We start from the raw sequence: 23,390 nt of genomic DNA on the forward strand, positions 1-23,390 counted from the left end.
AAACAATGGTGTATTGTGCTGAAAAACCAATATTTTCTTTCAATAGTAGAGAAACTCTGATTATACAGGTTCCTTAGCAGTGACTATTTCAAGCATTTGTTGGGTACAGGGTCTATGGGTAGAGTCCTTGCTGAGCTAACATGAGGACTCAGTCCTCAACTCCATCACAAAAGACACAGGTAGAGTATTTCAAACATTGTTACTTGAAGAATCCTTATTCGTGAAACACCATGAAGGTCTAAAATTCAGATTTTTAAAAAATAGAAATATCCCCTGAAATAAGTTATTTGCATGGGTATAAAGTAAATTTGTCCCATGTGTACTATTCCATGTCATTCTTCATTTAAGTGAGATATGCAAATGAGACAGATTTTTGTCTGCTATTATTATGTTATGAGGCATGTCACTTTAACATGGTATTTAAAACAGTGCCAATACAGATGTCTTTTGCAAGCTCATGGTAAAATTTCTATCACTCTTCCAAGTAAACAAATATACACCTCATTGATTACCGATGCCTAATTACAGCCAGATTTGGATGATATATTTTAATAAACATTTTAATGTCTGCCTTTTAGACTTTTCAATTATTTTGAAAACTTTTATTTAAGTAGAATTTTTTTATTCTACTAAATGTTGGACCTCTAATATGACATATCTGATGTAGCAAGAATTAACAGGAAAGGAGTACATTTTTCCTATCCAATAATCTAATGCCCTTATTTAATATATGAGAAATCACACCGCATGAGGTAACTTTAGCAAGCAAATAGTATCTCCTGAGATATAAATAAATATACTGTCCTGTCCCACAGCGAGCTTTCTTACATACCACAAGATAAGTCAGTGGATGGTTAAGTGAGCAATGGTGTTTCGTGTACCCTTGGGGTTCATTTCTAGTCACTTGCTACCATCAGTTAACAATTGATTGACAGTTGTCCAGTGCACTTAACGCTCACTGCCTAGCTCTCAAGGATGGTAAGTAATTTTTATAGGATTGTTTCATACTGAATGTGCTTCACGAGCTACTTTATACATGGCATTGTTTTCTAATTCCTTAACTATTGTGTTCTGTGTAGAACCCCAAATCTCAGGAGCCAGTCACGCTGGATTTTCTCGATGCCGAGTTAGAGAATGAAATTAAAGTGGAGGTGAGTGTGTGCAGCAGGCCTAAGCCAGAGAGAGACACAGGACCCGAGCCTGCATTCCCCATCTCATGATCATTTTTGAGATAGAATGATTTACATCAATCTATCTCTCCTCACTCACACTTGTGTCTTCTTTGTCATTAAAATTATGTATGCCCTGGACTTTCTTCCAATAATTTCTATTGACAAAGAATAGAAAGTTCAGGTTAGTTGTGGCCTTAGTTGTTTTTCATTTTCTTACTCATTCCAACGGGAAAGTTATTTTAAATGTACAAAACAATGATAATTTTAATAAAATTCATAGTGACCAACATGCTATACTGTTGGAAAAGAGGTTGGAAGGGTTCCAGCTACCCAACTACATGAGGAGCCATATCAAGAAAGCAGCTGCAATGTTTGTCTGAAGGCACTTCCCAGGTTTCTGTTGTATTTCAACACAGTCATATGTCACTTCCTCTGCCAGGGTCTCTGATAATAGTAAAGATAGTTTTATAATAGCAAAACAGAAATTATTAAGTTTATAATTACTCTGGAGTGGGCACAGGGAGTCCTGGCATGTCTCTGGAGGTTTCTTCAAAGCTAAGGTCATGAGGATGAGATTGAGATCTGGAGTTGCAGTCCCTCTGGGTCACCATGACTCTCAGAGTCTGCTTCCCCACAACATAGTGACAGAGAAATGACACATGAACAGCTGAAGGAAAGTACATGCACATAGTAAAATTTGCTTATTTTTACAGTCAACCTCTTAATTTTCACCTTCAAACTGAAAATATTTTAAGCAAGTTAGATCCAGCCTATATTTTGCAGATTTCTTTAGTCGCACCGAGTTTCCCCACTCACTGATATTTATTAAAGCCCAAAGGTAATGTTCTAGAAATATTTAAAATAAAAACCAACAGAAATTCCTTGTTTCCACTGAACTAGAATGGTTTCCTATGAATCTGATCTGAATTCATATTAATCTGACCTTTTAAGGAGTTAGAAAGTTGTAGAGAGGGGATACTATGTGATATGAAATCCTACTAGGTCTTTACGATTATCCGTTATTATGTAATTGTTTGGAACTGTTATAAAAGATGACATAAAAAAATGTAAATTACAAGGGGTAAGCCAAATGTAGGGTTCCTGTAACCAATGTACTCTGAGAACAGAGCTGTAAGGACCCTGCAAGGTTGAAATCAGACCGGGCTTTGAGGTGAGTCCCATGGCTGCCAGAGCAACCTGGTCTGCAGAACTAAGAAACAATACCAAAATACAGAGAACAGTTCTGAATCCTTTGTCACCAAGAATTGGTTATTTAGGTGAGGCAGAGTTTGAAGTATTTCACATTACATGTTAATCCTGTGAATTGACATACATTTTATTTCTCAGTATCTATGTCTCACTGAAATCTTCTATGCTTACAAGGCAGTTGTGACTCCTTTACTGTTATGGTTCAAAATTTTCAGAGAGAAGAACAACAAGTTCACTAAGGATGGTTTTCTTATTGCACAATAATGTAAAATGGTTACAATGCGACAACTTTAAAAATTCCAAATAATCTCATCTAGTGTGCAACCACTCAGCAATTTTTATTAAATTTCACTGAAATAAGAAAAAAATCTTGATAATGAATAGTTTTATAATATTCAGTAGGTCGGTTTGTTTCCTGGAATAAAGTAATTGATCCATTTTCTCTTAGATTCGAAATAAAATGATAGATGGAGAAAGTGGAGAAAAAACGTTCAGAACTCTGGTCAAGTCTCAAGATGAGGTAAGAATTCATTAAGGCTTGTTCTAAAGTGGAAGTAACCATTAAGAACACTGACATAGGAAATTTGACATTCCTTTCAGAAATTATTTTTAAAATAAGGATCCCTCTGGTGAGCAGATTTTGTTCCTACTTTAAAAAACTATATTCATAAAAAAAGAAAACCTATATTCTCACACTAGAGAGAAGGCTTAGCAATTTACGAACACTTGCCGCTCAGTTGTGTGATCTGGAGTTCGTATTCCAGCCACCTTGTTGACAGGCTCTGAAGTGCCTGTAACTCAAATTCTAAGAGCTCTCTGGTGCCCTTTTTCAATTCTGCAGGTACCTGCACATATGAACACACATACATTCACACAGAGACATATGCACACATACGCATACACACACACATACACAAATATGTGTAAAATAAAAACATTTAAACACTATATTCTAAAAACTATGTTTAGTGTAAATATGCTTTATTGCTTTATTATTAATTAAATATGCTTTATTGCTAAAAGAAATATATCTCTTTAGGCCAGGGCTGTGGTAATATTTAACTTAAGTATGATACATTGTATTATTTGTGTGCACAGATGTTCTAGAGATTGTATTTTATGTGCTTTATCTTTACTATTTATACCACCTCTACCATTTTTAATTTTCTTACACTTATGACTGAAAATAAGCCATATGATAACACAACTACCTTCATTCACTAGTATATATAATAAATTGATATTGATTCATGTCTGAATGTAAGAGATTTTTGGATGAGTGGATACTTTCTATCCATTATCAACCATCTGTGAAATAAAAACATTCACATATTTGAATGTTCAGAAATATATAGGATTAAGATGTTTTGGGGTCTGTAAGTTTAATTACAACTTTTACATATAACTTGTATTTTTTTTACTCAGAATCCTGTATGTTTTAGGATCATTGTTTCTTCCTAATTTCTTGGCAACTCTTCCCCTAAAAGGAACATACTATCTAAATGTTTTCAACAGCACAGATCATTTCTTATTTTGATATAATTATGAGGTCTAAATACCAGAAAAGAAAAGGAGGTATTAAGATTTTCATTTTTACTGAAATATCAACTCTCATTGCCTCTACTTTAGCCATGGTCTTTAGCCTTTGCTTCCTGAAGCAAGGCTGTAAAGTATTTAACAGTTCTGCCAATTCCTCCATGTTGTTCCAAGAACTCTGACCTTTACATTCTTTATGCAGCTTAGAGCTCGGTTTCACATGGCTAATTTCTCTCTTTCAATTTATTGTTAACTCAGTCTTTGAGCAGTATTCACCTATGAACCACATGTGTCCGTCTTAGAAATTTTAGGTTTTCTCTTACATGAACTGTTGTGGACATTTGCTAGTCATCTGTACAATTTTGCTCATCTTGAAAACCTATTATTTAACTTTGAATTGGTGTAACTTTTATTTTAAGTGTCAGGTTTATAAAAATATCAAAACAATTGCAACATATACATTATGTTGACTCTTTCATTATTTAATTTTTTATTCATAATAAATTTTTTCTCACATAATATATCCTGATTGTGGTTGCCCCTCTCTCTTCTTTTTCCAGTTCCAGCCCCCTCCTATCCAGGTCCACTCTCTTTGTTTCTCAGAAAATAAACAGGCTTCCAAGGACTTATAATATAATATGATAAAACAAAATCTAAGACATTAGATTAGGACAAAAACAAACACAGAAGAAAAAGAGAGTAAGAAAAGTGACAGGATGGAGAGACCAATGTTTTCACAAACTCAGGAATCCTATCAAAACACTAAACCAAAAGCCGTAATATATACCTCCCCCTATATATGTGTATGTGTGTGTGTGTGTGTGTGTGTGTGTATGTATATGATGTATGTGTATATATTTATATTATGTACTATATATTTTAATTATTATATTATATATTACATTATATTATATACATGTTTTATATTATTTAGAATACATTGAATATTATACATGATGTATAATATATACCATTATACATTGTATATTATATAATAAATTTATTCATAATATATACTATTATATCTATCATTACTTATCATATATTATATCTACATATGTAATATATAATTATAATATATAAAATATAATATATGATATATAATACTGTATGGTATATATTGAATATTATATATATATAATAAAAATTAAAGTAGGATAATTATAAAAAACACCTTTGAAAATACATTATGAGACATGGTACCTCCTAGTATTCCATTTTATTTCATTATAGCTACTGATGGGCATGAAGCCTACCCTTAAGAGTATTTTATTTCCCAAGTGAGACTCCCTTAGAGAAAACTAAATTTTCATTTGCAAGTGATTATCATGTGAAAGTAGCTTCTGGTTTAGGAATTGAGGCACATGTCCATTTCTTTCAGCTTTACAACCCCATGTGGTATAGTCTTGTGCAGGACCTGTGCATGTCCCAAATGTTGACTCTGTTGATTTAGACAGAGCCCCTTCTGTCCGTATGTCCTCCATGATGTTTAGGGCTTAGTGTTTCTGAGTCTCTCGCTCTGCATACTGTCTGGCTGTGGGTCTCTGTATTCATTGCTATGCTGCAGGAAGAAGCTTCTCTGATGATGGCTGAGTGAAAAACTGATCATTGAGTATAGCAGAGTGTCATTAAAAGTATTTATATTGCTACATTTTTCTAGTACAACAGCAGTATTTGGTTTTACTCTATGTCTCTGAGCTATCTAGGCTCAGGCTTTGGCTGCCCAAGCAGTGTTGGAATGGGTTCTACCTCATGGAGTGGGTCTTCAGTCAAATCAGATATTGGTTGGTTACTTTCACAAGCTTTGTGCCACCATTGCACCAGCATGTCTTGGAGGCTGGGTACTAGTGTAGATCAATGGTTTGTGAATGGGTTGATGTTTATGTTTTCTTTTGGTAGCTTGTAGAGAACCTTTGTATACCAAAGTCACTAGCAAGTAGAGGTGAAGTCTCTGTGGAGGTACCAGCGCAACGTCTCCAAGTTCAGTGAGTTATGTAGGTGTTCTATTCAGCAGTGGAGACTTGCTGTCAGTTTTTGAAAGCAACAGCCTGAGTCGTTTGGGGCTTCCATGGGCCTCTTTGACCAACACCTCAATTAGGTGTAATTCACTCACAGTCCTGGACAAGAGCTGTCCAGTAGGGTTCTGTCTTTCTCATTATTTGGCAATACCATTTCCATGACCATCATATATGTATAAATTCTAGGACACCTTTACTAAATCAGGTTTCCACACTATTCTCCAAATGGCCCTGAATGCTGGATGTTTCATATACCCACCATTGTTCCCCTCTTCCTTCTCCCTCTCCACTTGATCCTTGAGCTCCACCTCCCTGCATCCACCCATCTCTATTCTACTTTCCTTTCCTAGGGAGATCTATGTTTACCTGCTAGCCCCATACTCTATAGCTGACCCTGGTGGGTGTATGGATTGTAGCCTGAGTTACCACTGTTTTAGCTGCTAATATCCACATATAAGTAAATATATACTATACTTGTCATTTTATGACTGGCTTGCCTCACTTTTGATGATTTTTTTCTAGTTCCATCCATTTACTGGCAAATTTAATAATTTTATGGTTTAATGGTCGAGTAATATTCCACTCTGTAAATATATCACTATTTTTTATCCATTCATCTGTTAAGGGATATCTTTTTTGTTCCTAATTTCTGGCTGTTATGAATAGAGCAGCAATGGACATGGTTACACAAATGTCTTTATGATAGGAAGAAGTGTCTTTTAGACATATTCCCCAGAGTAGTATAGCTGGATCTTAAGGTAGATCGATTCCCATCTTTCTAAGAAACTAGCACACTGATTTCCATAGTGATTGTATAAATTTGCAGACACACTAAAATCAAAAGTATAGGCACCTCATGAACCTAAAAAGCTTATGCCATCATTTGCATGAAGCAGCATACTACAGAATGGAAAAAGAATTTTACCAACTACACATTTAATAGAGGGTAAATTTCAAAATTATATAAAGAACTCAAAAAATTAGACGTCAAGAAAATAAGTAATCCAATTAAAGAATGGGAGGACATATCTAAACAAAACATTATCTAAAAAAGAAACTCAAATATCTAAAAAACACTTAAAGAAATGTTCAAACAGTCTTAGTCATCAAGGAAATGCAAATCAGAACTACTTTGTGATGTCATCTTACTCTCACCAGAATAGGAAGATCGAGAGCACATATGAAAGCTCCTCCTGGAGAGGATAAGGAGTAAGAGGAACACTCCTCCATTGCTGGTGGGACATTATTATGATTTTAAAATGATATTTTTGAACAAATTAGATCTGTGTTTACCTTATTAAAATCTGGCAGGAATATTTAAGTTCTCGTAATAACTTTTAAATTACAATGTTTTTAGTCTAGTTTTACTCAAAATTTCAGAACTCCTCAGACAACAGTCAGATAATAATGAAGTCTAGTATTTCTTGTAAGAAATTGCATAATTTTTCTTTGAACCATTTTTATAGCTATTAAACAGGAAAGTTAAATGTTAACACATACCAGCATTTGGTGGCAGGTCATTTTGTTTCAAGGTCTGTGCCCTATGTCTCTTTAAAGGGAATAATGAATACTCTTCATGACATCTGTCTTGGGTTGGTTTGTAAAGTTTTTTTTATAGTCATCTCTATCAGGAATGAAGTTATTTTTTTAATAAGGCAAATGTTCAGAGTAAGTCAGAAATTAAAAGCTACATGTGTGCAAATAATATACCTAGTAGAAGAGAGGATGTGTGTTTACTATTGTTCTATGATACAAGAGGTATTGTAGATCCATGAACTGTTTCTTTAACAATGCATTTTATCTAGGGAATATAGGTGGTTTTATTTTTTTTTTTAACCTTCAATGATGGAATTGAAATAACAACATGATAGTTCCATTCAAAGGCTTTGTGAGATAGTAATTGTACTTATAGATGTAGAAAGGCTAATTTTCCTCCTCATGTCTGCCATCATTCTTAAACATGCTCTACTATGGTTAATATTTGTCTAATATTTTATAGTTCTGTTTCGTTGTTAAATTTGGTTTTAATTTAAATCTTTCAGTGTTCTGAATAAAGTACTTCATTTTAAAATACCAAGCTTTTATGCTCATAAATTTCTAACCAGTATCATTTGAGTACTTAGTTCTGTTCCAAACTTTTACTTAACAAGCATGCACATCTTAAAAATATATAATAGAGTATATCTTTTACTTGTTACAAAGGATGTTAAATGAACACAGAATTTCGAGGTGGATATTATGTTTTTACCTTTTCTATAAATTCATATAGAAAAGTGTTGTAATGACCATATTTAACTTTGTTTCTAGAGATATATTGACAAAGGAAATCGAACATACACATGGACACCTGTCAATGGCACAGATTACAGGTATTTACCTATATTTGAAAATGTCTTGTATAAAGGACTATTCAATTCAATGCACTTTTTTCTAATATTTGGTAGCCAGTTTTCTAAGAGAAGTATAAATTTTGAATTAGCTTTATTCAATGGATATTTCAATGGAAAAATTACTTTCTGCAACAGAAAAATGAATTACCGTGTCTGACTTTTAGAATGCAATTCAAAAGGTGGAAAGTAGCTGGCAGTCAAATATTTAGAAATGACAAATGTACTTAGTGACAACAGTAATAAAAATTGACATAATCCCCATAATAATTTAAGTTATGCCTTCCATTGACTTCCTCTTTTATTTCAATTTAGCTTAATAGTTTTCATTAATGTTTTGGCTTAGCTTAAAAGTAAAAGTGTGCTTTTGTTCATCATAACATGTATTATAAAGTGCTAGCCACATTGAATAGTTTAATAATGTCTGGCTCCCACCCATTTTCTCACCCTTACACCTAGGCAGTCCAATACTCTATAATCTGTTAGATGAGTCCCTCCTTTCTTCAAAGTCAGTATCTTTCTATTCTACCTCTCTCTTTGGTTTTTTCATGACAGGGTTTCTCTGTGTAACCCTTGGCTGTCCTAGAACTTACTTTGTAGACCAGTCTGTCCTTGAATTCAGAGATCTGCCTGTTTCTGCCTCCTGAATGCTGGGATTAAAGGTGCATTCCACTGGACCAAGCTACTCTGCTATCTTGCCTGAAATCTCCGTAAGAGTTTCAGGCTTACTCTTTGGTCCTGTATCCCACATCCTTGTAATGGTATAATGTTTCTCCTTGTTATTTGGAAATTCTTATTTTTGAATTTCATATCATCAAACCATCCAAACTGTCCATCTAGCCTTCCCTCATGGTATGAGACTCTCCTCATTCTTCCTCATTTTCACCCTCCTCCATTCAGAGATCCATATTCAGTCACTATTTAAGACATATCCATGTGTAAAGTAAAGTAAGAGGCATTTGCTAAAATAAATATTAAAATACAGCAACAACAGCAGGTCAATCATTTATCATTATATTCCACACACTTAGAATTAGTCTCTCAAGTTCTATTCATGTTTTCTAAAAGCTTATTTATGAGCTATCTTATTTTATTCACAGGCTAATAATAGGCAATTGGCAGAAGGCAAGGTCTGTAACCCACACTTATGTAGTACTAAGAAAGATGACTTTCCATTTCTCAATGGCCTCTTTTCTAATGAACTCGTGATCTCTTGTGTAGTCACTGAATTCAAAGTCATCTGTAGCTTAGACATCTTATCTACCACAGCTTTATATCCCTCAAATCATGTCCAATACCACACTCCACCTGACCCTGACAGTGTTTAAGAAGGCCTGGGGATCTTGACAACAGAACAAAGTCTGGATGCTTATATACATTTTTTGATGGCTTATTTTTCTCTTCAAACCCATAAATTCTCTGTGCACTTTCTCTTGGGTGGTTTTATTTTCTTCAGTTCTGTGGTCAGGGAAAACTCTCACTACAGTACACAACTGATTAAATGTGTACCTCTATGCTTTCTCTTTAGTTAGACTCTCAGTACAGAAAAAGACCATACTTGACTTTAATTGTTAATATGGTTCCACTTATATACCATAGCCCATTCAGTATACTAGGCAAAGTCTAGCAAAGCATTGCTTCCCTAGCCCTTCTGTTCTTCACCACTCACTTTCTCAATTTATTCAACTTGTTCATATACTCAATTTGTTCATATAGTCAACTGAACACCCTCTAGTTGAGCCTACACTCCCATCAGAGTCTACTAGCACGCTACACCAAGCCCTTATTCACAAGTCCATTTTGAATTAAGATTTCTTTCCAAGAGTGAGCCTCTTGTTCATTCCCCATCTAGTATATGTCTCTCTTTACTCTTCAGAAAGAAATTTCTAACATATTCAGTTAAAACACCGTGTTATCACCCTTTAGCTCACCTAACACTCATTTGCATTTATACATATATACATTTAACATATATACATGAGGCTTATAGAGAGACATTTAACTCTGTTGATGACTCTTTCCTTAAGTAAAGCGGGCAAAAGTAGATACTGCCTCATTTACCTCTGAATTCCATGCTTACAACACAGTGGCACATTGTAAATACTTTCTAAAGAAGTGTAAAATTGAAAGGTCTCAATTCGGAGAAATACATTTTCACTTGCACAAACTTTCAATGTTTTATCTTGTCAAATTCACAAAATTATAACCCAAAATTTCTATCACAATATTCTACTGTGGACTCTGGCTCTGCATCTAGTTCCAATCAATATGAATCCTAATTAATTGGTTGTGCCAGACTCGGACTCAGCTATATCTGTTTTTGTTGTTGCTGTCTTTTTTTTTTTTTTTTTTGCAAGTTCTCAGTTTAAAAACATCATACACATAATTTCTTAGGGGAGCCTTTGAGTGCCAGAGATGTCTGAAAGCTACAATGTTGTTGACATAGAAACTTGTCTCCTTTGTTCTTGGGGTGACACATAGAATGTAGAAGAAAATACAATGTTAATGTTTTGAGATATTACATCCCAGTCCTTCTCCAGTTTTCTTGGTTTTAGATTACTCTTAGTTATTATACTTTGTTATAATTTAGATTATACTTAGTTATAATTAATTATTTTACTCTCTTCCATCTACTGATGAGTAGATCAGTAATCATAATCTAACATTTATGATTAATGTGTGTCCTCAGTGCTTTTGATTATTTCCATCTTCTAATTTTTTTAATAAACTTTTAAAAGCCCATGAAGGTACAGGACAGTGGGAAGCTCTGTCTTAAGTAATGACTTTATTATAAAACAAAAGTACTTGTTGCACTGTTTGGAAATATGGTTCCTGGCTTTGGTTCTCATATAATCAAAGTGTAGAAACATAATCTTTTTGACCAGGACAATGAGTGAGCCATGTTAGTTACTTTTACTTCAGTGCCAAGGCTATCTTTGTAGTTCTCTAAATGTTGGGGTCATCTTTGTAGTTCTCTAAATTTTGGGATCCAGCTGTTTTAATTGCAATTGTCCCCCTCAACTTCTCCCAGACCCATCCCCCACTTCCCTAACCATCTAGTGTATTCTTGTCTGTGTTACCTTCCATAGAAGTATGATAGTCTTGCCAGGGGCTACACTCCTAGAAAACGTACCCTTCCTTTTCCAACAGCAATCATTCTCTAATAACTCTAGACTGTGCCTGGGGTTGTGTGCACATCTCCCTTCATCTTGCTGGGGCTTTGTCTGGCTTGTGCTTGCACAGGTGTTGTACATTGTATGGAACTGCTATAAGTTCCTGTGTGCAGTGAAGCCTAGAAAACAGTTATCTGATGTCAGATAAGGTCATCCTATGCTACATATGTATCTGGAGCCATGGATACCTCCATGTGTACTTTTTGGTTGGTAGTTTAGTCCCTGGAACTGAGTGCCACCCATTTCTAACCCAGCCTGTCTGCTCTGTCATTTTGCTGCTTCTGCAACACACTGTGCTCTGAAGGAGACATGGTATCCTTACTTTGCATGCTTTCCTCACATAGCCCTGTCCCAATCTCTAATGTTAGCCTCAATTACATGCACGCCCTAATGTCTGGACAGACAAATTCACAAATAACAAATAAGTATCATGTTCTACCTGAAGATGTATGATTTGTTTACATGAATGGCATGCCAGTTTTAGACACAGGTGATTTCTGTTTTCCTAAACATAGGTAATACATTTTAAAATATGAAAAATGACTTCTTTTACTAGAATGCACTATTTTCTAAAGAAAGATACTTTGATGGGGGATAAACAATTTGGGTTGAAAACTGTGTTATAGTCCATTTAATGCACTTAACTACATTTATGTGCACCACCAAACTATTGCTTAGTCTCTGTCATCCATCCGGTGTCACTGGGTTTATTAAACTCTAATCTCTGAGAGAAAATAAAGAAGCCTTGTTGTACTGGGTTCCTATTATGAGCTCAAGCGGTCTTTGCCTTTGACAGCATCGTTGCCTTGGAATGTTGGGAAAGATCTTATCTGCTATATGTGGAAGAAACAACTGTTGGCTTGACTTGGAAATAGATATAACGACTTTTCTACAGAATGATTTGTGACTACGAGTAACACTCTCAGTCTTACAGGCCAATGCATCATGCATTTAATGTGCCAATTTTAAAGCTTCCATTGGAATCCCCATGAGTTGTTACGCCACTTTTAGTGGTACATAAGATGAAACTGAAGTTTATAGGGAGACACTGTAGTCTTCATATGATATGGTGTTATCAGCTTTAATTGGAAGTTCCTGATGATGATAAATGCTGATGGAGCAATAAAAATGCCCTAATTCCCCTTGAGGGAAATTTTGTAGCAGGCAGTTTTTAAATACTCGGTATTTTTGTTCTTCTGTAAGTGGCGAATGGATCATGAAAGGTCATCTTGTTTTCAGAATACTCACATTGCTTATTTTAATTTTAGTCTCTGCCTCCCCTTGAAGTTACCTATAAAATAAATGCAGAAATTTTTATTAAACCTACATAACATCGTAGTTCCCTGACCTTTTCCCATGAGCAGAGTCTATGAATTACTTAATGATGGTGAAAGCTTTGTGAATTGAGGGTAGCAAGCATGCACTCATTTTTGTTGTCTTTCTTGCAAAATTAAAATTTTGGAAGTAAACCTTTGCATGTGAACATGTATACAGAGAAATTTTAATATTTACATTCATAAGTCTGAAATTTTCTATTTTATTGCATTATATATTGTCTATCAGTAACATGTACTAACATTATAGCTTGGATTTCTATTCCTGTTTGTGTAGACACAGATGACTTAAAAGATCTATCTACAATTGCCTAAAAATACTCAAATTCCTAGAAAGGAACATACTTTCTGGCCTTTCACTAATATTTGGGGTAATGTTAAAAGCATATTAACCAAGAATTCCTGTTTGTGCATAGTTTCTTGGCCATCTTAGAAATACTTGCATTTCTTGCATCCATTTACGTTCAAGGCACTTCGAATATGGATAAACATCATTCCTTTTTCTTACATGTGCATATTAACTACATTAGGAAGAGAAGTTTACTTACAACAACTGCCTAATCTGAGTTACAAGTTCTAATACAGTCAACAGATGTTCTATGAATTAGAAGTTTCTAAGAGTGTGAGGTTACCTACCTGACAGCTTCTTGGGAGTGATCATTTCAAACAAGTTGAGTGTCAGGCTTGCTTAACACTCTGCAACTAAAACAGTTGGAAGTTGACCTAAGATTCCAGTGGAACTGTTCTTTAGTTAGGACATCTACCATGAGACTAGATTGGCTTCATGACTCTTTAATCTACTAAACTCAAGAAATCCTTCCTCTGTACATAACAATATACTTATCATGTGGCATGTTTGTATTAAGTCACTTATTCAGTGAATTGTACAAGTGACTATGAAACAAGCAAACAATCTGCATAAAAGGTCAGAGTTTGTCCACATGCAAACACTAGGGGTCTTGCGGTAGGAACAGAGCTGTTTTAAAAACAGTAGGTATTGAATCCCTCCAAAGAGTGTATTTCTGTGCATTGTATGATAGTGGCAATGATAACTTTTTAATTTTTAATTATGATTGGTTCAAAACATTCAACATTATGTATAATAAAGAGAGTATATCTAACTGCTATGATATTTTCTTTGTTTAAAAATTAAACCTTATTTTTCTTTATCTTTCTTTCTTTCTTTTTTTTTTTTTTTCCAAATCTGGAACATGTAATGACAGTGTCTGGGAAGGTACCAGGGCTCCAAGGCATTCCTCCTCAGCTACCTTATGGCTGCATTAGGTAGCTTATTACTTCTTTGCCTCTTAATTCTCTGTCCTGTAGAGAGCTGGATGACACTGTTTAGCAAGGTGGAAATTATTCTATTTGCTGGATGCATTCACGTGTCAGAGTAACATGTCCTCTCCTTCTCATGAGGAAGGTCTTTGGATTTTCATATGAGCTTGACGTGTCTTTTTTTTTTTTTAAGTTATGTTTCTTTTTTGTGTGTTTGTGTTTATGCTTCTCTTGTTTCTATTGCAGTTTGGCCTTGGTATTGCCAACGTACAGTTTTTACTATATAAAAGCCAAAATAGAAGAGACAATAACTCAGGCCAGATGTAAGTACTGTGAAAGCAACTTCAGGGTCTATTTCTTATCTCCTAGTCTCAAATGTTTATGCCTAGACTTTGGAATACCTAAGCCTTATACATTTTAGTAGGTATTATTATCAAATCGACAGCAATGATTCTAACCCATTCCAAACATGCAAGGAACAAGAAATATTCTACGTGGATAGAATATGAGCAGGTACTCCAGTCTCACTGGCAGTCCGACCACCCTTCCCTGCCTTGCTATGTGCTCAGAGAATCATTGCAGTGCTGTCTCCTCTGTGCCTGTCGTTTTAAGGGTCTGTGAGCTGGTGTGAAATGTTTCACATGCTAATACCAACATAGTCTCTGCTCCTGGTGCTGTGCTAGCAAAGCTTTTCCTTTACTTATCTTACCTTTTTATTTATTTATTTATTCATTTATTTACTTACTTTTTTTTTTTTTTTTTTTTTTTGCATTTGGCCAAAATAATGCTGTGCTTGGCAATTAGCTTTCTTCTTAAAATCCAAATTAGATGTCTCAGTAACTCAAGTGAATTCACCTCTAAGCATCCTTCGGAATGTGGAGTGATTAACATCAGTGGCTATCAAGTCATTTTTAAGTTTTATTTTGTTTTGGATGGCTAGATTTAGTTAACCAAAATGACCATCATATCCTTCGTAAAACAATCGATGTGTACCAGCACATTAAATGTTTTTTCTGTTAGGATTCAGGACAGAAATACATCTATATCTTTTACTGGCTTCCATCATTTTCCTGCCTGTTCTTTTGCTGTTTGCAGCAATGGTAGACACTTCTATATTGCATATGATTAAAATATATATTTTCACTCTCATGTAATAGGTATGATGGTCTTTTAACAAGCAGCAATTTTGCATGAGCTAGTTCTTTATGTGATAAAGGAGGGGATGACTAGTGAGTCTTTGCTGATTGGTAAGTGCTTCTGTTCAGGGCTGGCATCTTTGATACTGCTCCCGCATCAACCACTCTGCCAAAACAGACCCTTGAAATAACCACAGTACAGAGAGGGGAAAAATAATAAAGTTGCCAGGGCATACCTTCCAGCCTTCAAAAATACATGTTTTTTTTTTTCCAAACTACAGCTGTACATAAATGGACCTTTGATCTATGCACAATATTTTTATTCACAGTCACTGAATAAAATATTGTTTGTGACCCCCTTTACTTTACCCTCTTTTTTTGTTTCCCTGCTTTCTCTTTCTGATGGATTTACAGCAAAAAAGGGGAAAATGAAGGGCAAGTATTTTCTTGTTGCTCAATTTCTTTCTGTTTAGAATGCAGCATTTCCACTAATATTTTCGTTCCTACTGGATATTATCCTCTGTGCTTCATGGTTGCTAGAATTACCTCCATAACTTCCTGAAAGTTGGTAGTAGAACAGGGCAGGTGTGCCTGTGTTTGCTCATGCAACCTGTCACACTCAAGTCGGTTTTAATTTTCTTTTTAGACTTAATATCACGTTTCTTTTTACATCTTTCCACCTACTAATTCATACCTACCATAAGATTCTTATTACTTAACTAAATGAATGAATGGATCCATTCAAAGCATTTTATCATAATGTTGATAAAATTCTGCATTGATATTTTAAACAAAACACTTGCTATAATATATGATTAATACTTTTAAGATTTTAAGATATTTAAATTTATTAGAATTAGTAAATGGAAAAGTATGAGTAGAATTTTTTGTCAAATTTCTGCTGTGATTGTCTGTGAAAGTTACCCATATTATGATCTTATCATGTTGGAAAACACTGAGAATCTTGTCAGTTAATTTGTTTCAACTTTGGGACGTAAGTAGTCTATTTAAATTTTTCTAACTAGGCACTCTTTATAATGCCTTTATGTTGTCATAGACCCTTGTAATATATGCTCTATGTTGTTTATCTAATCTTATATCATTACATTTTCAGATTCAGAAACCCTGAAGCCAGACAATTTTGAAGAATCTGGCTATACCTTCATAGCACCAAGGTTGGTTGTGTTGTTCAGATTTCCTCTGTAATAACTCACATTGTTAGCTCTGTCGTTTAAAAAAAAAATCCTAAATTGGGGTCAAGATTACTCTAGCTTCATTCTGGGTTAAATTATAGAACCAAAAGGATAATGACTTTTAAGCTTCCAATATCCTATTTATTCATTGAAATACCTGCTATCTGTTTAAGTACTTGTGGAGCAATTGCTGTAGATGGAGCAGTGTGAGAACTCAGGTGAACAGTGGCAGATGGGACAGAGAGTCTTTCATCTGTGGAATACACAAATACATCTAGTATAGTTTATACATATTTAAGCACAAAGGTACTCCATATATATAATTATCTTGTGAGCATATATACAGATACATATGTGTATATATATGTAAGTCTACACACTTAAATATGGAATGTTTTAAGCTCATAATGACATTTTTATATACTTGTCAAAAATTTTTATAGGAGAACAAATTTTTGTTATATTTATGTATTGGAAACTTAGCAGTCTGCAGGAAACAGGCAACCTATATTGGTAGTAAGTCTTTGCCTTTACCTTTTTAAGGTTGATAATGCAAACCATTGATTTTTTTTGAACCCAGGGCATTATCTCCCCAGATGGTTGGATCTGTCATTGTGATTGGTCCTGCTTGCTTCCACTAGCTCATCCAGGGCATTTTTGTCTTCTGAGTTCACCTATGTGAGGCAATGGTGCTGTATCTCTTCTTGGGGACCAGATATCCCACCCTGGCCTTCTTGCTCCTGATGATACAGTAGAGGACCCCATCTTGCAACACAGTGGGCAGAAGAAACACCAGCTTTATGAGGTCAACATAATGTGCAGCCATTGCCAGCTGAACTTGTCTGTTCTCCTCAAAGTAGTGACAGTTTTGATCCCAGATCTAAGCACAGACAGTGTCTTAGCGACAATCCTTTTGCTAGCAGCTTTCTTCTTGGTGTAGATCTGCCTCTTTCTCTTCAGCCTCTTTGTGTCTTGTCTGTGTAAGACCACCCCCAAACGAAGGGAGGACTTCCCTCAAGCCTCAGAAATTCACAGCCACCCAATAACTCACAAGACACCATTCTTGATGCAACAGCATGAGGTATATTTCAGGGTCAGTCGACTGAGGCCTAGACTCGTGACCCACGCAAGAGCAGAGGAGTGTCAACCTTGTCGGCTGGGAGTGGAGGGCTTATCTAGGGAAGAACCTCAAACCAAGGTGGGGGGGGGGGGTTGTGAGGAGGTTACCAAGGAAACATAACATAAAACCAGTAGAAAGTCTTAAAAGGTCCCAACCCAAATTTAGTCAGGGTCATGCGGAAAACATCTTATACACTTATCTTTTGTAAGGATGTAACCTTGTCCAACCATTTATCTTGCGGTCAGCCAGTTCCTGTGGTCAGGAATGTGTCTTCCTGCTTTGTGCCTTCCCCACCTGCAGGTGGGTTTTCTTCCCTGAGGTCTGAGGAATGTTAATCAGCCCCACTCTTCCTTTCCTGAATGTTAATCCAGCAAGTGTCCTCTAACTCAGAGATAATGTACCCCTCCTGGAATGTAGAATGTATCCTAAGGCAGTGAAGACCTAAAATCTCACATTTAGTTCTGCTTTCTTGGTGGAGCTAGTAAACCTGCATTCTCTTGCTCAGGTCTAGGAGTCATAAAAACTTTCTATATTTTTCATAAGTTTTCTATACCTTTCAATATTAATTATCTCATGCAGCTGGAGGGGAAGAAAAATGTATTGCCTCATAGTGTGTGTGTGTGTGTGTGTGTGTGTGTGTGTATTTGTATATTTGTATGTGGGTGTGTAAGCATGTGCATCCAGGGAAACAAGAGGTCTTTCACTATTGCTTTGCACCTTGTTCCCAGAGACAGGGTCTCTCATTGAATCTGAAGCTTGAAGACTGCTAGCCTAGATAAAGAAGCTCTTAGGACCTTCCTGTCTTCCTCTTCCAACTCTGAGATTCCAAGTATCCATAGCAGTGCCCGACCTTATCAGATAATTTTCATTTGAACATATCTTACTAATCCATTTCATTTTCTTTTAATCTAGGCTGAAATATCTAAAAAATTGAAGATTCCATTATTTTTTTTCTGTTGCACTCATGCAGAAAATTTTCACAGTGCCTAAAAAGGGTTCCTGAAGTTATTCAGAGTTAATCCTTTATTTCTGAAAATGAAAATTACTAAATTCTGCCACTATTTGAAAATTGGTAGTATGTGTAATGTTTTGAAAAATCACAATAAACCAAGCTGATCCTCAGCTTTGAGAGAGTTTCTCCTTCATTTGTGCTGTGGGCCGAGTTGCTGATCTCCTCCATCCTCTCTGATCTCTCCCCATGTTCCACTGTTCTAATCTTCTTAGCCCTATCCGGCTGCCAATGCAAGATTTTCCCATGAACCTCAGCTCTATTTTTTACAAAGAAGGTGCTGAGAACTGCGCTTACCAAGGCTCTTGTCTAATGTGAGTCCATCTTTAAGCCACAAGCCATGCATTAATTCCTCATCTACAAGTTGAGGTGATGTCTCCCAAATCTAGCGTGACACTCCTAACTGCTAGAAACAACAGACACAAGTGGCTTGTTGACCTTGCAGTAGAGGATGGAACAGATCTCTTGCCAGTCTTTGTCCACCCTTGTATTTCCGCATAAGACATTCATGTGTCAGGAAAGCCTAATAGAAATATTTCTTCAATGTGCTTCCAATTCAGAGTCTTGTAAATATTTGTCCCACATGGAAGCTCTCTACTTGTGTTGCTTTTATGAAGAAAATATTATTTTTCCAATGTACAATTTTGAGACATGTTAGCGGTCCCAGTCTGCTCCCTTTTGCTGATGTCTAATTGATCCCTGAGCCTTGCCAGTTCTACCTCAAGATCTACGTATATTTCTGTCACTCTGTAGCTATTTTGCCCTAGTGCAGGCCAGGGCCTTTTGTGCATAAAGCAGCATCTGAATGGATCTCACATTTCCTCCTGTTTGCTTCTACTTTCCAACCCTGTGACTAGAGAGCTTTTACTCTGTAAAGGCATCTTTCTCAACTGCTAATTACTAACCAGTGGCTCTGCACTGCTATGGTGGTTACCTGGGCTGTATTCCATAGCTTTCAAGTGTGCTGTCACCAGGGTTCAGGGCTCTCTTGTGGTTCCCTTTACTATAAACTAGGAGCTTGCAGACTGGCTGTTTATTAAAGTGCAGAAAATCTCATTTTCTTATGTACTGTTTCTGGCAGCTACACTTTCGTTCTAGTTTGATTACTGCCGCTGTCATAAAAAACTCTGACTAAAAGCAACTTGGCAGAAGAATGGGTTTATTTAGATTACAGTCCCAAGTTATGATCTATTGTAGTGGAGAGAATGGGCAGGAATTTAAGGTGGAACTTGAAACAGAAACTGTGGGAGAACACTGCTTTTTGGCCAGTTCACAGAGACTTGCTTATTGACTTTTTTCGTACAGGATAAGATCATTTGCAAAGGGAATGGTCCCACCCACAGACATGCCCACTGGCCAAACTGACCTGTGCAAAATCTATCAACTGAGATTTCTCATTCAATTGACTCTAGTCTGTGTCAAGTTTACCATTAAAGCTTTGCAGGACACAGATGCTAAGGGCTACTATAGCAGTCGATTTAATTGGACTCGTCCCAGAACAAACACCAGAGACCACAGAGCCTGAATCACTTGCTGTATTGTCTTCTTTTTAAGAGTTTTGCCCATGCCTGTTTTAAATTCCAGATGTATTTAGTCTGTTTCTAAAAGCAGCACTGGGCTGTTGTTTTTGTTGTTTTTCATTGCCTGCTTTCTTCTACCTACTCTGTCTTGCATTTTTCACACTGTATACACATACCCCAAACTCCTAAACTCCAAGGTCAGCTTGGAAAGTTTCAACCAGCACTCTGTTCTATGTCCCAGTGATTGTTTCATGCAATCCTTTGTTTCCCTTACCAAAGATTCAGGCACTTTTTATTTATTCAGTTTACTTCAGTTACTATATGTCCATTCAAATTACTATTCGACATTCAGTATTGAATCCCTTGTTCTGTAGACTGTAGCTCTCAGTAACTACTTGGTAATTGGAGAATCTAAGAATGTATGAGTATCATTTTAAGAATGAATTTGGTTATGAATAATAACTGTGATCGTGCATATACACATGTTTACCTGTGTCAGTGTGTATGTGAGTGTATATGCATACATGCAGAGACCTGAGGTCAACCTTAGAGAATGTTGTTGCTTGAAAATCATTTTTTAAAAGAGAGACTCACATTAGCCCATTGCTTTAGAGTTCAGCCAATCAGGCCAGGCTTCCAAGCCCGAAAGTCCCAAGGGTCCACCTGTCTCCTCTATCTGTCATCACACCTGGAATTATGTAGGTTCTGGAAAGCGGGATCTTCATGCTTTACTTATGATGAATTACTACAAGAATTACTTAATGTTTTAATGTGTTTTCTGTTGCTATGATAAAACACCATACCCAGAAGCAACTCAGAGAGGGAAGAGAGTTATTTCTTATAGTTTAACATCATAATCCATCTTTGAAAGAAGGCAGAAGAAGAGCTCAAGAAGAGCTCAAGAAGAGCCCTAAAGGCAAGGACTGAAACAGAGTCCATGGAGGAGTTCTACTTACTGGCTTGATTTCCATGACTTGCTTAGTTTACTTCTTTATATAACCCAAGACCACCTGTCCAGGAGTGTCACTGCCCATGGTGGACTGGGCCCTTCCATATTAATCTTTAAAGACAATGCACATCAGACATGCCCACAGACCATCTGATAGAGGTAACATCTTAGTTGAAGTTTTCTCTTCTAAGGTGACTCTAGTTTGTGTCAAGTTGAGAAAAGTTAACTAACATAATTGACCCCTGTTACCTTGAAACAAATGCATAATGATTAAACCATAACCTTCCCTTTATTGTTTATCCCTAAGATCTCATGTTAACATAACAATATAAAACAGTATAATTTTAAAAGTTATACTGCCTTTTTGGATTTTGGTGGAAGATCTCTGTAAAACTTCAAAGTCTCCTAACTATGGACTTCTGTAAATCCAAAACCCAAATCATATACTTTATTATTCTAAGAAATATGATTCAATAAACAGTTACAGCTAAAAAGAAAACAACATCTAGGAGTGCAAATCAAACTTTGTAGTTCACTGGTTATCATCTAGGACTCATTTAAGATCTTCTGGGCTTCAAAGGACTTAGGTGACCCTACTGCTCCTTTGGTTATCTATTTACAGCATATACATCTTATCTGGTAGACTCAGGCCAACTCCACTTCACACCTTACACTGTCCTTTACACTCATCTTATGGTTATGACATCTCTAATGTACTACTACTGTTCCTATAGCCTGTTACTATGACCAGGCTCAACTACATAGCAAATTCCAAGATTACGTAGTAAGACTGTGTCTCAAAAACACAAAAAAAAAAAAAAAAAAAAAAAAAAAAAAAAAAAAAAAAAAAACCAACAAACCAGCATCCCTCTTTTTTCTAACAGCCTATTCTGAGGATATGTTTTCTTAATATCCCTCAAAATAAGTCAATTATTTAAGATATTTATACATATGCACAACATTCTTATGTTTTAAATACAGATTGAAATACAGATTAAATTAAATTGAAATTAAATTGAAATACAGATTGCTATGCAAAAAAGTATATGAAATATAATCAAACTATTAATATTCTAAAAAATAGATATTTAAATGTGTCTTAGTTATTAAATGAAATTTATAAAAGCCACATTTACCATAATATTTAAGTAAGTACATCTGGACTAAGCACCCACTCGCCAAAGGCTAGGCAGTGAATATATACTGGTTGTAGTCTCAGCATTTACTAACAGTGGATTGTTATATTTTAGAGATCAGAAAATAGGAGTAATAAGTTCAATCATTTGCAAAGCCATATAACCGATAAATGATGTTTCACAAAACAATAAAGTTGTAAAGTTTTGATTTTAATACCTTAAGTATTCAAATCTTGTTTTTCAGGGAATATTGCAATGACCTTAAACCTTCAGATAATAACACCGAATTTCTTTTAAATTTCAATGAATTTATTGATAGAAAAACTCCAAACAACCCTTCTTGTAAGTATATATGTATTTGTAGTACTTGACTCAGTGCTTGTATCCAAAGTGGTCAGTTTGTTTCATCTGATCAAGTCTCAGGGTAATCATATCAGCTTATTGGTGGGCTGTTTGTTTTGTTTTGGTTTTTAACTGCATGCATTTTAATGATAGTATGAAACAAATTGGTCTTTAACTTTTTATATTCGCAATATCATCCTTGAAAGTAGTTAAATGGAGTTCTTACCCTAGCTCCTCTCGCATTTAGAAAATTTAGTTTGACCACCTATTTGGAGAGTTTAATTACAGTGGTGCACTTGCAATATAGAGGAAAACAGGATATGTTCTTTGAATGTGTTATGTCATCAAATTGGTGTTTTCCTATGGATAGAATATAAACAATAATGACCTGTAAGTTTTCTTTCTTTATGACTTAGTTTGATGACAAACAACTTTGTCTAAAAATGTGCTTCTGCAGTTGCATACTTTATGAGACAAATCTGGTAGTTGAAGGCAATTTTAAAAATTAATTTGATTTATCATAATTATCTCGCCAATAAATCTATACCATTACTTCCTTATGATTTTTCTCAGATACCTAGGTTCTGGGCTTTTAAACATTTAATAATAAAAAATTTTTCAGCCTAAAAATTGCTTCTACAAGTTCAATATTTGGATATAATTCAAGTAATAAATAAGTAAGAAAAAGCAAATGCATATCATAATTTATCCCAGTAAATAGAATTTGAAAAATGAAGAAATAGATGAGACATATACTTCCTCCTCTTTTCTTTTCCATTTTTAAAAACCAATTACTTCTTTTTGAAAAGTCTAAACAAACCACTTCTATCAGTTATCAAAGCCAGAAATCCACCTTTCTAAAGCTGTCCTCCAACTCA

General features: G+C 35.4%; 1 protein-coding gene across 6 annotated transcripts in view; it reads left to right on the top strand.

Annotated features, from left to right (window-relative positions):
* Positions 1–23,390, top strand: part of Cacna2d1 (calcium voltage-gated channel auxiliary subunit alpha2delta 1) — a 395,918-nt gene that overhangs the window by 351,983 nt on the left and 20,545 nt on the right. For 2 of the 6 annotated variants that reach the window (XM_034518854.2, XM_034518856.2), the window contains 7 exons: positions 1,080–1,151; positions 2,830–2,901; positions 8,243–8,304; positions 14,354–14,430; positions 15,658–15,678; positions 16,358–16,418; positions 22,415–22,512. In XM_034518854.2, the coding sequence (XP_034374745.1) occupies positions 1,080–1,151; positions 2,830–2,901; positions 8,243–8,304; positions 14,354–14,430; positions 15,658–15,678; positions 16,358–16,418; positions 22,415–22,512 (463 nt within the window). The remainder of the gene's footprint in view (positions 1–1,079; positions 1,152–2,829; positions 2,902–8,242; positions 8,305–14,353; positions 14,431–15,657; positions 15,679–16,357; positions 16,419–22,414; positions 22,513–23,390) is intronic. The other 4 variants (XM_034518855.2, XM_034518858.2, XM_034518857.2 and 1 more) reach the window with 3 other exon arrangements.

This window comes from Arvicanthis niloticus, chromosome 15 (genome assembly GCF_011762505.2).
Source record: "Arvicanthis niloticus isolate mArvNil1 chromosome 15, mArvNil1.pat.X, whole genome shotgun sequence".
Classification (NCBI taxonomy): Eukaryota; Metazoa; Chordata; class Mammalia; order Rodentia; family Muridae; genus Arvicanthis; species Arvicanthis niloticus.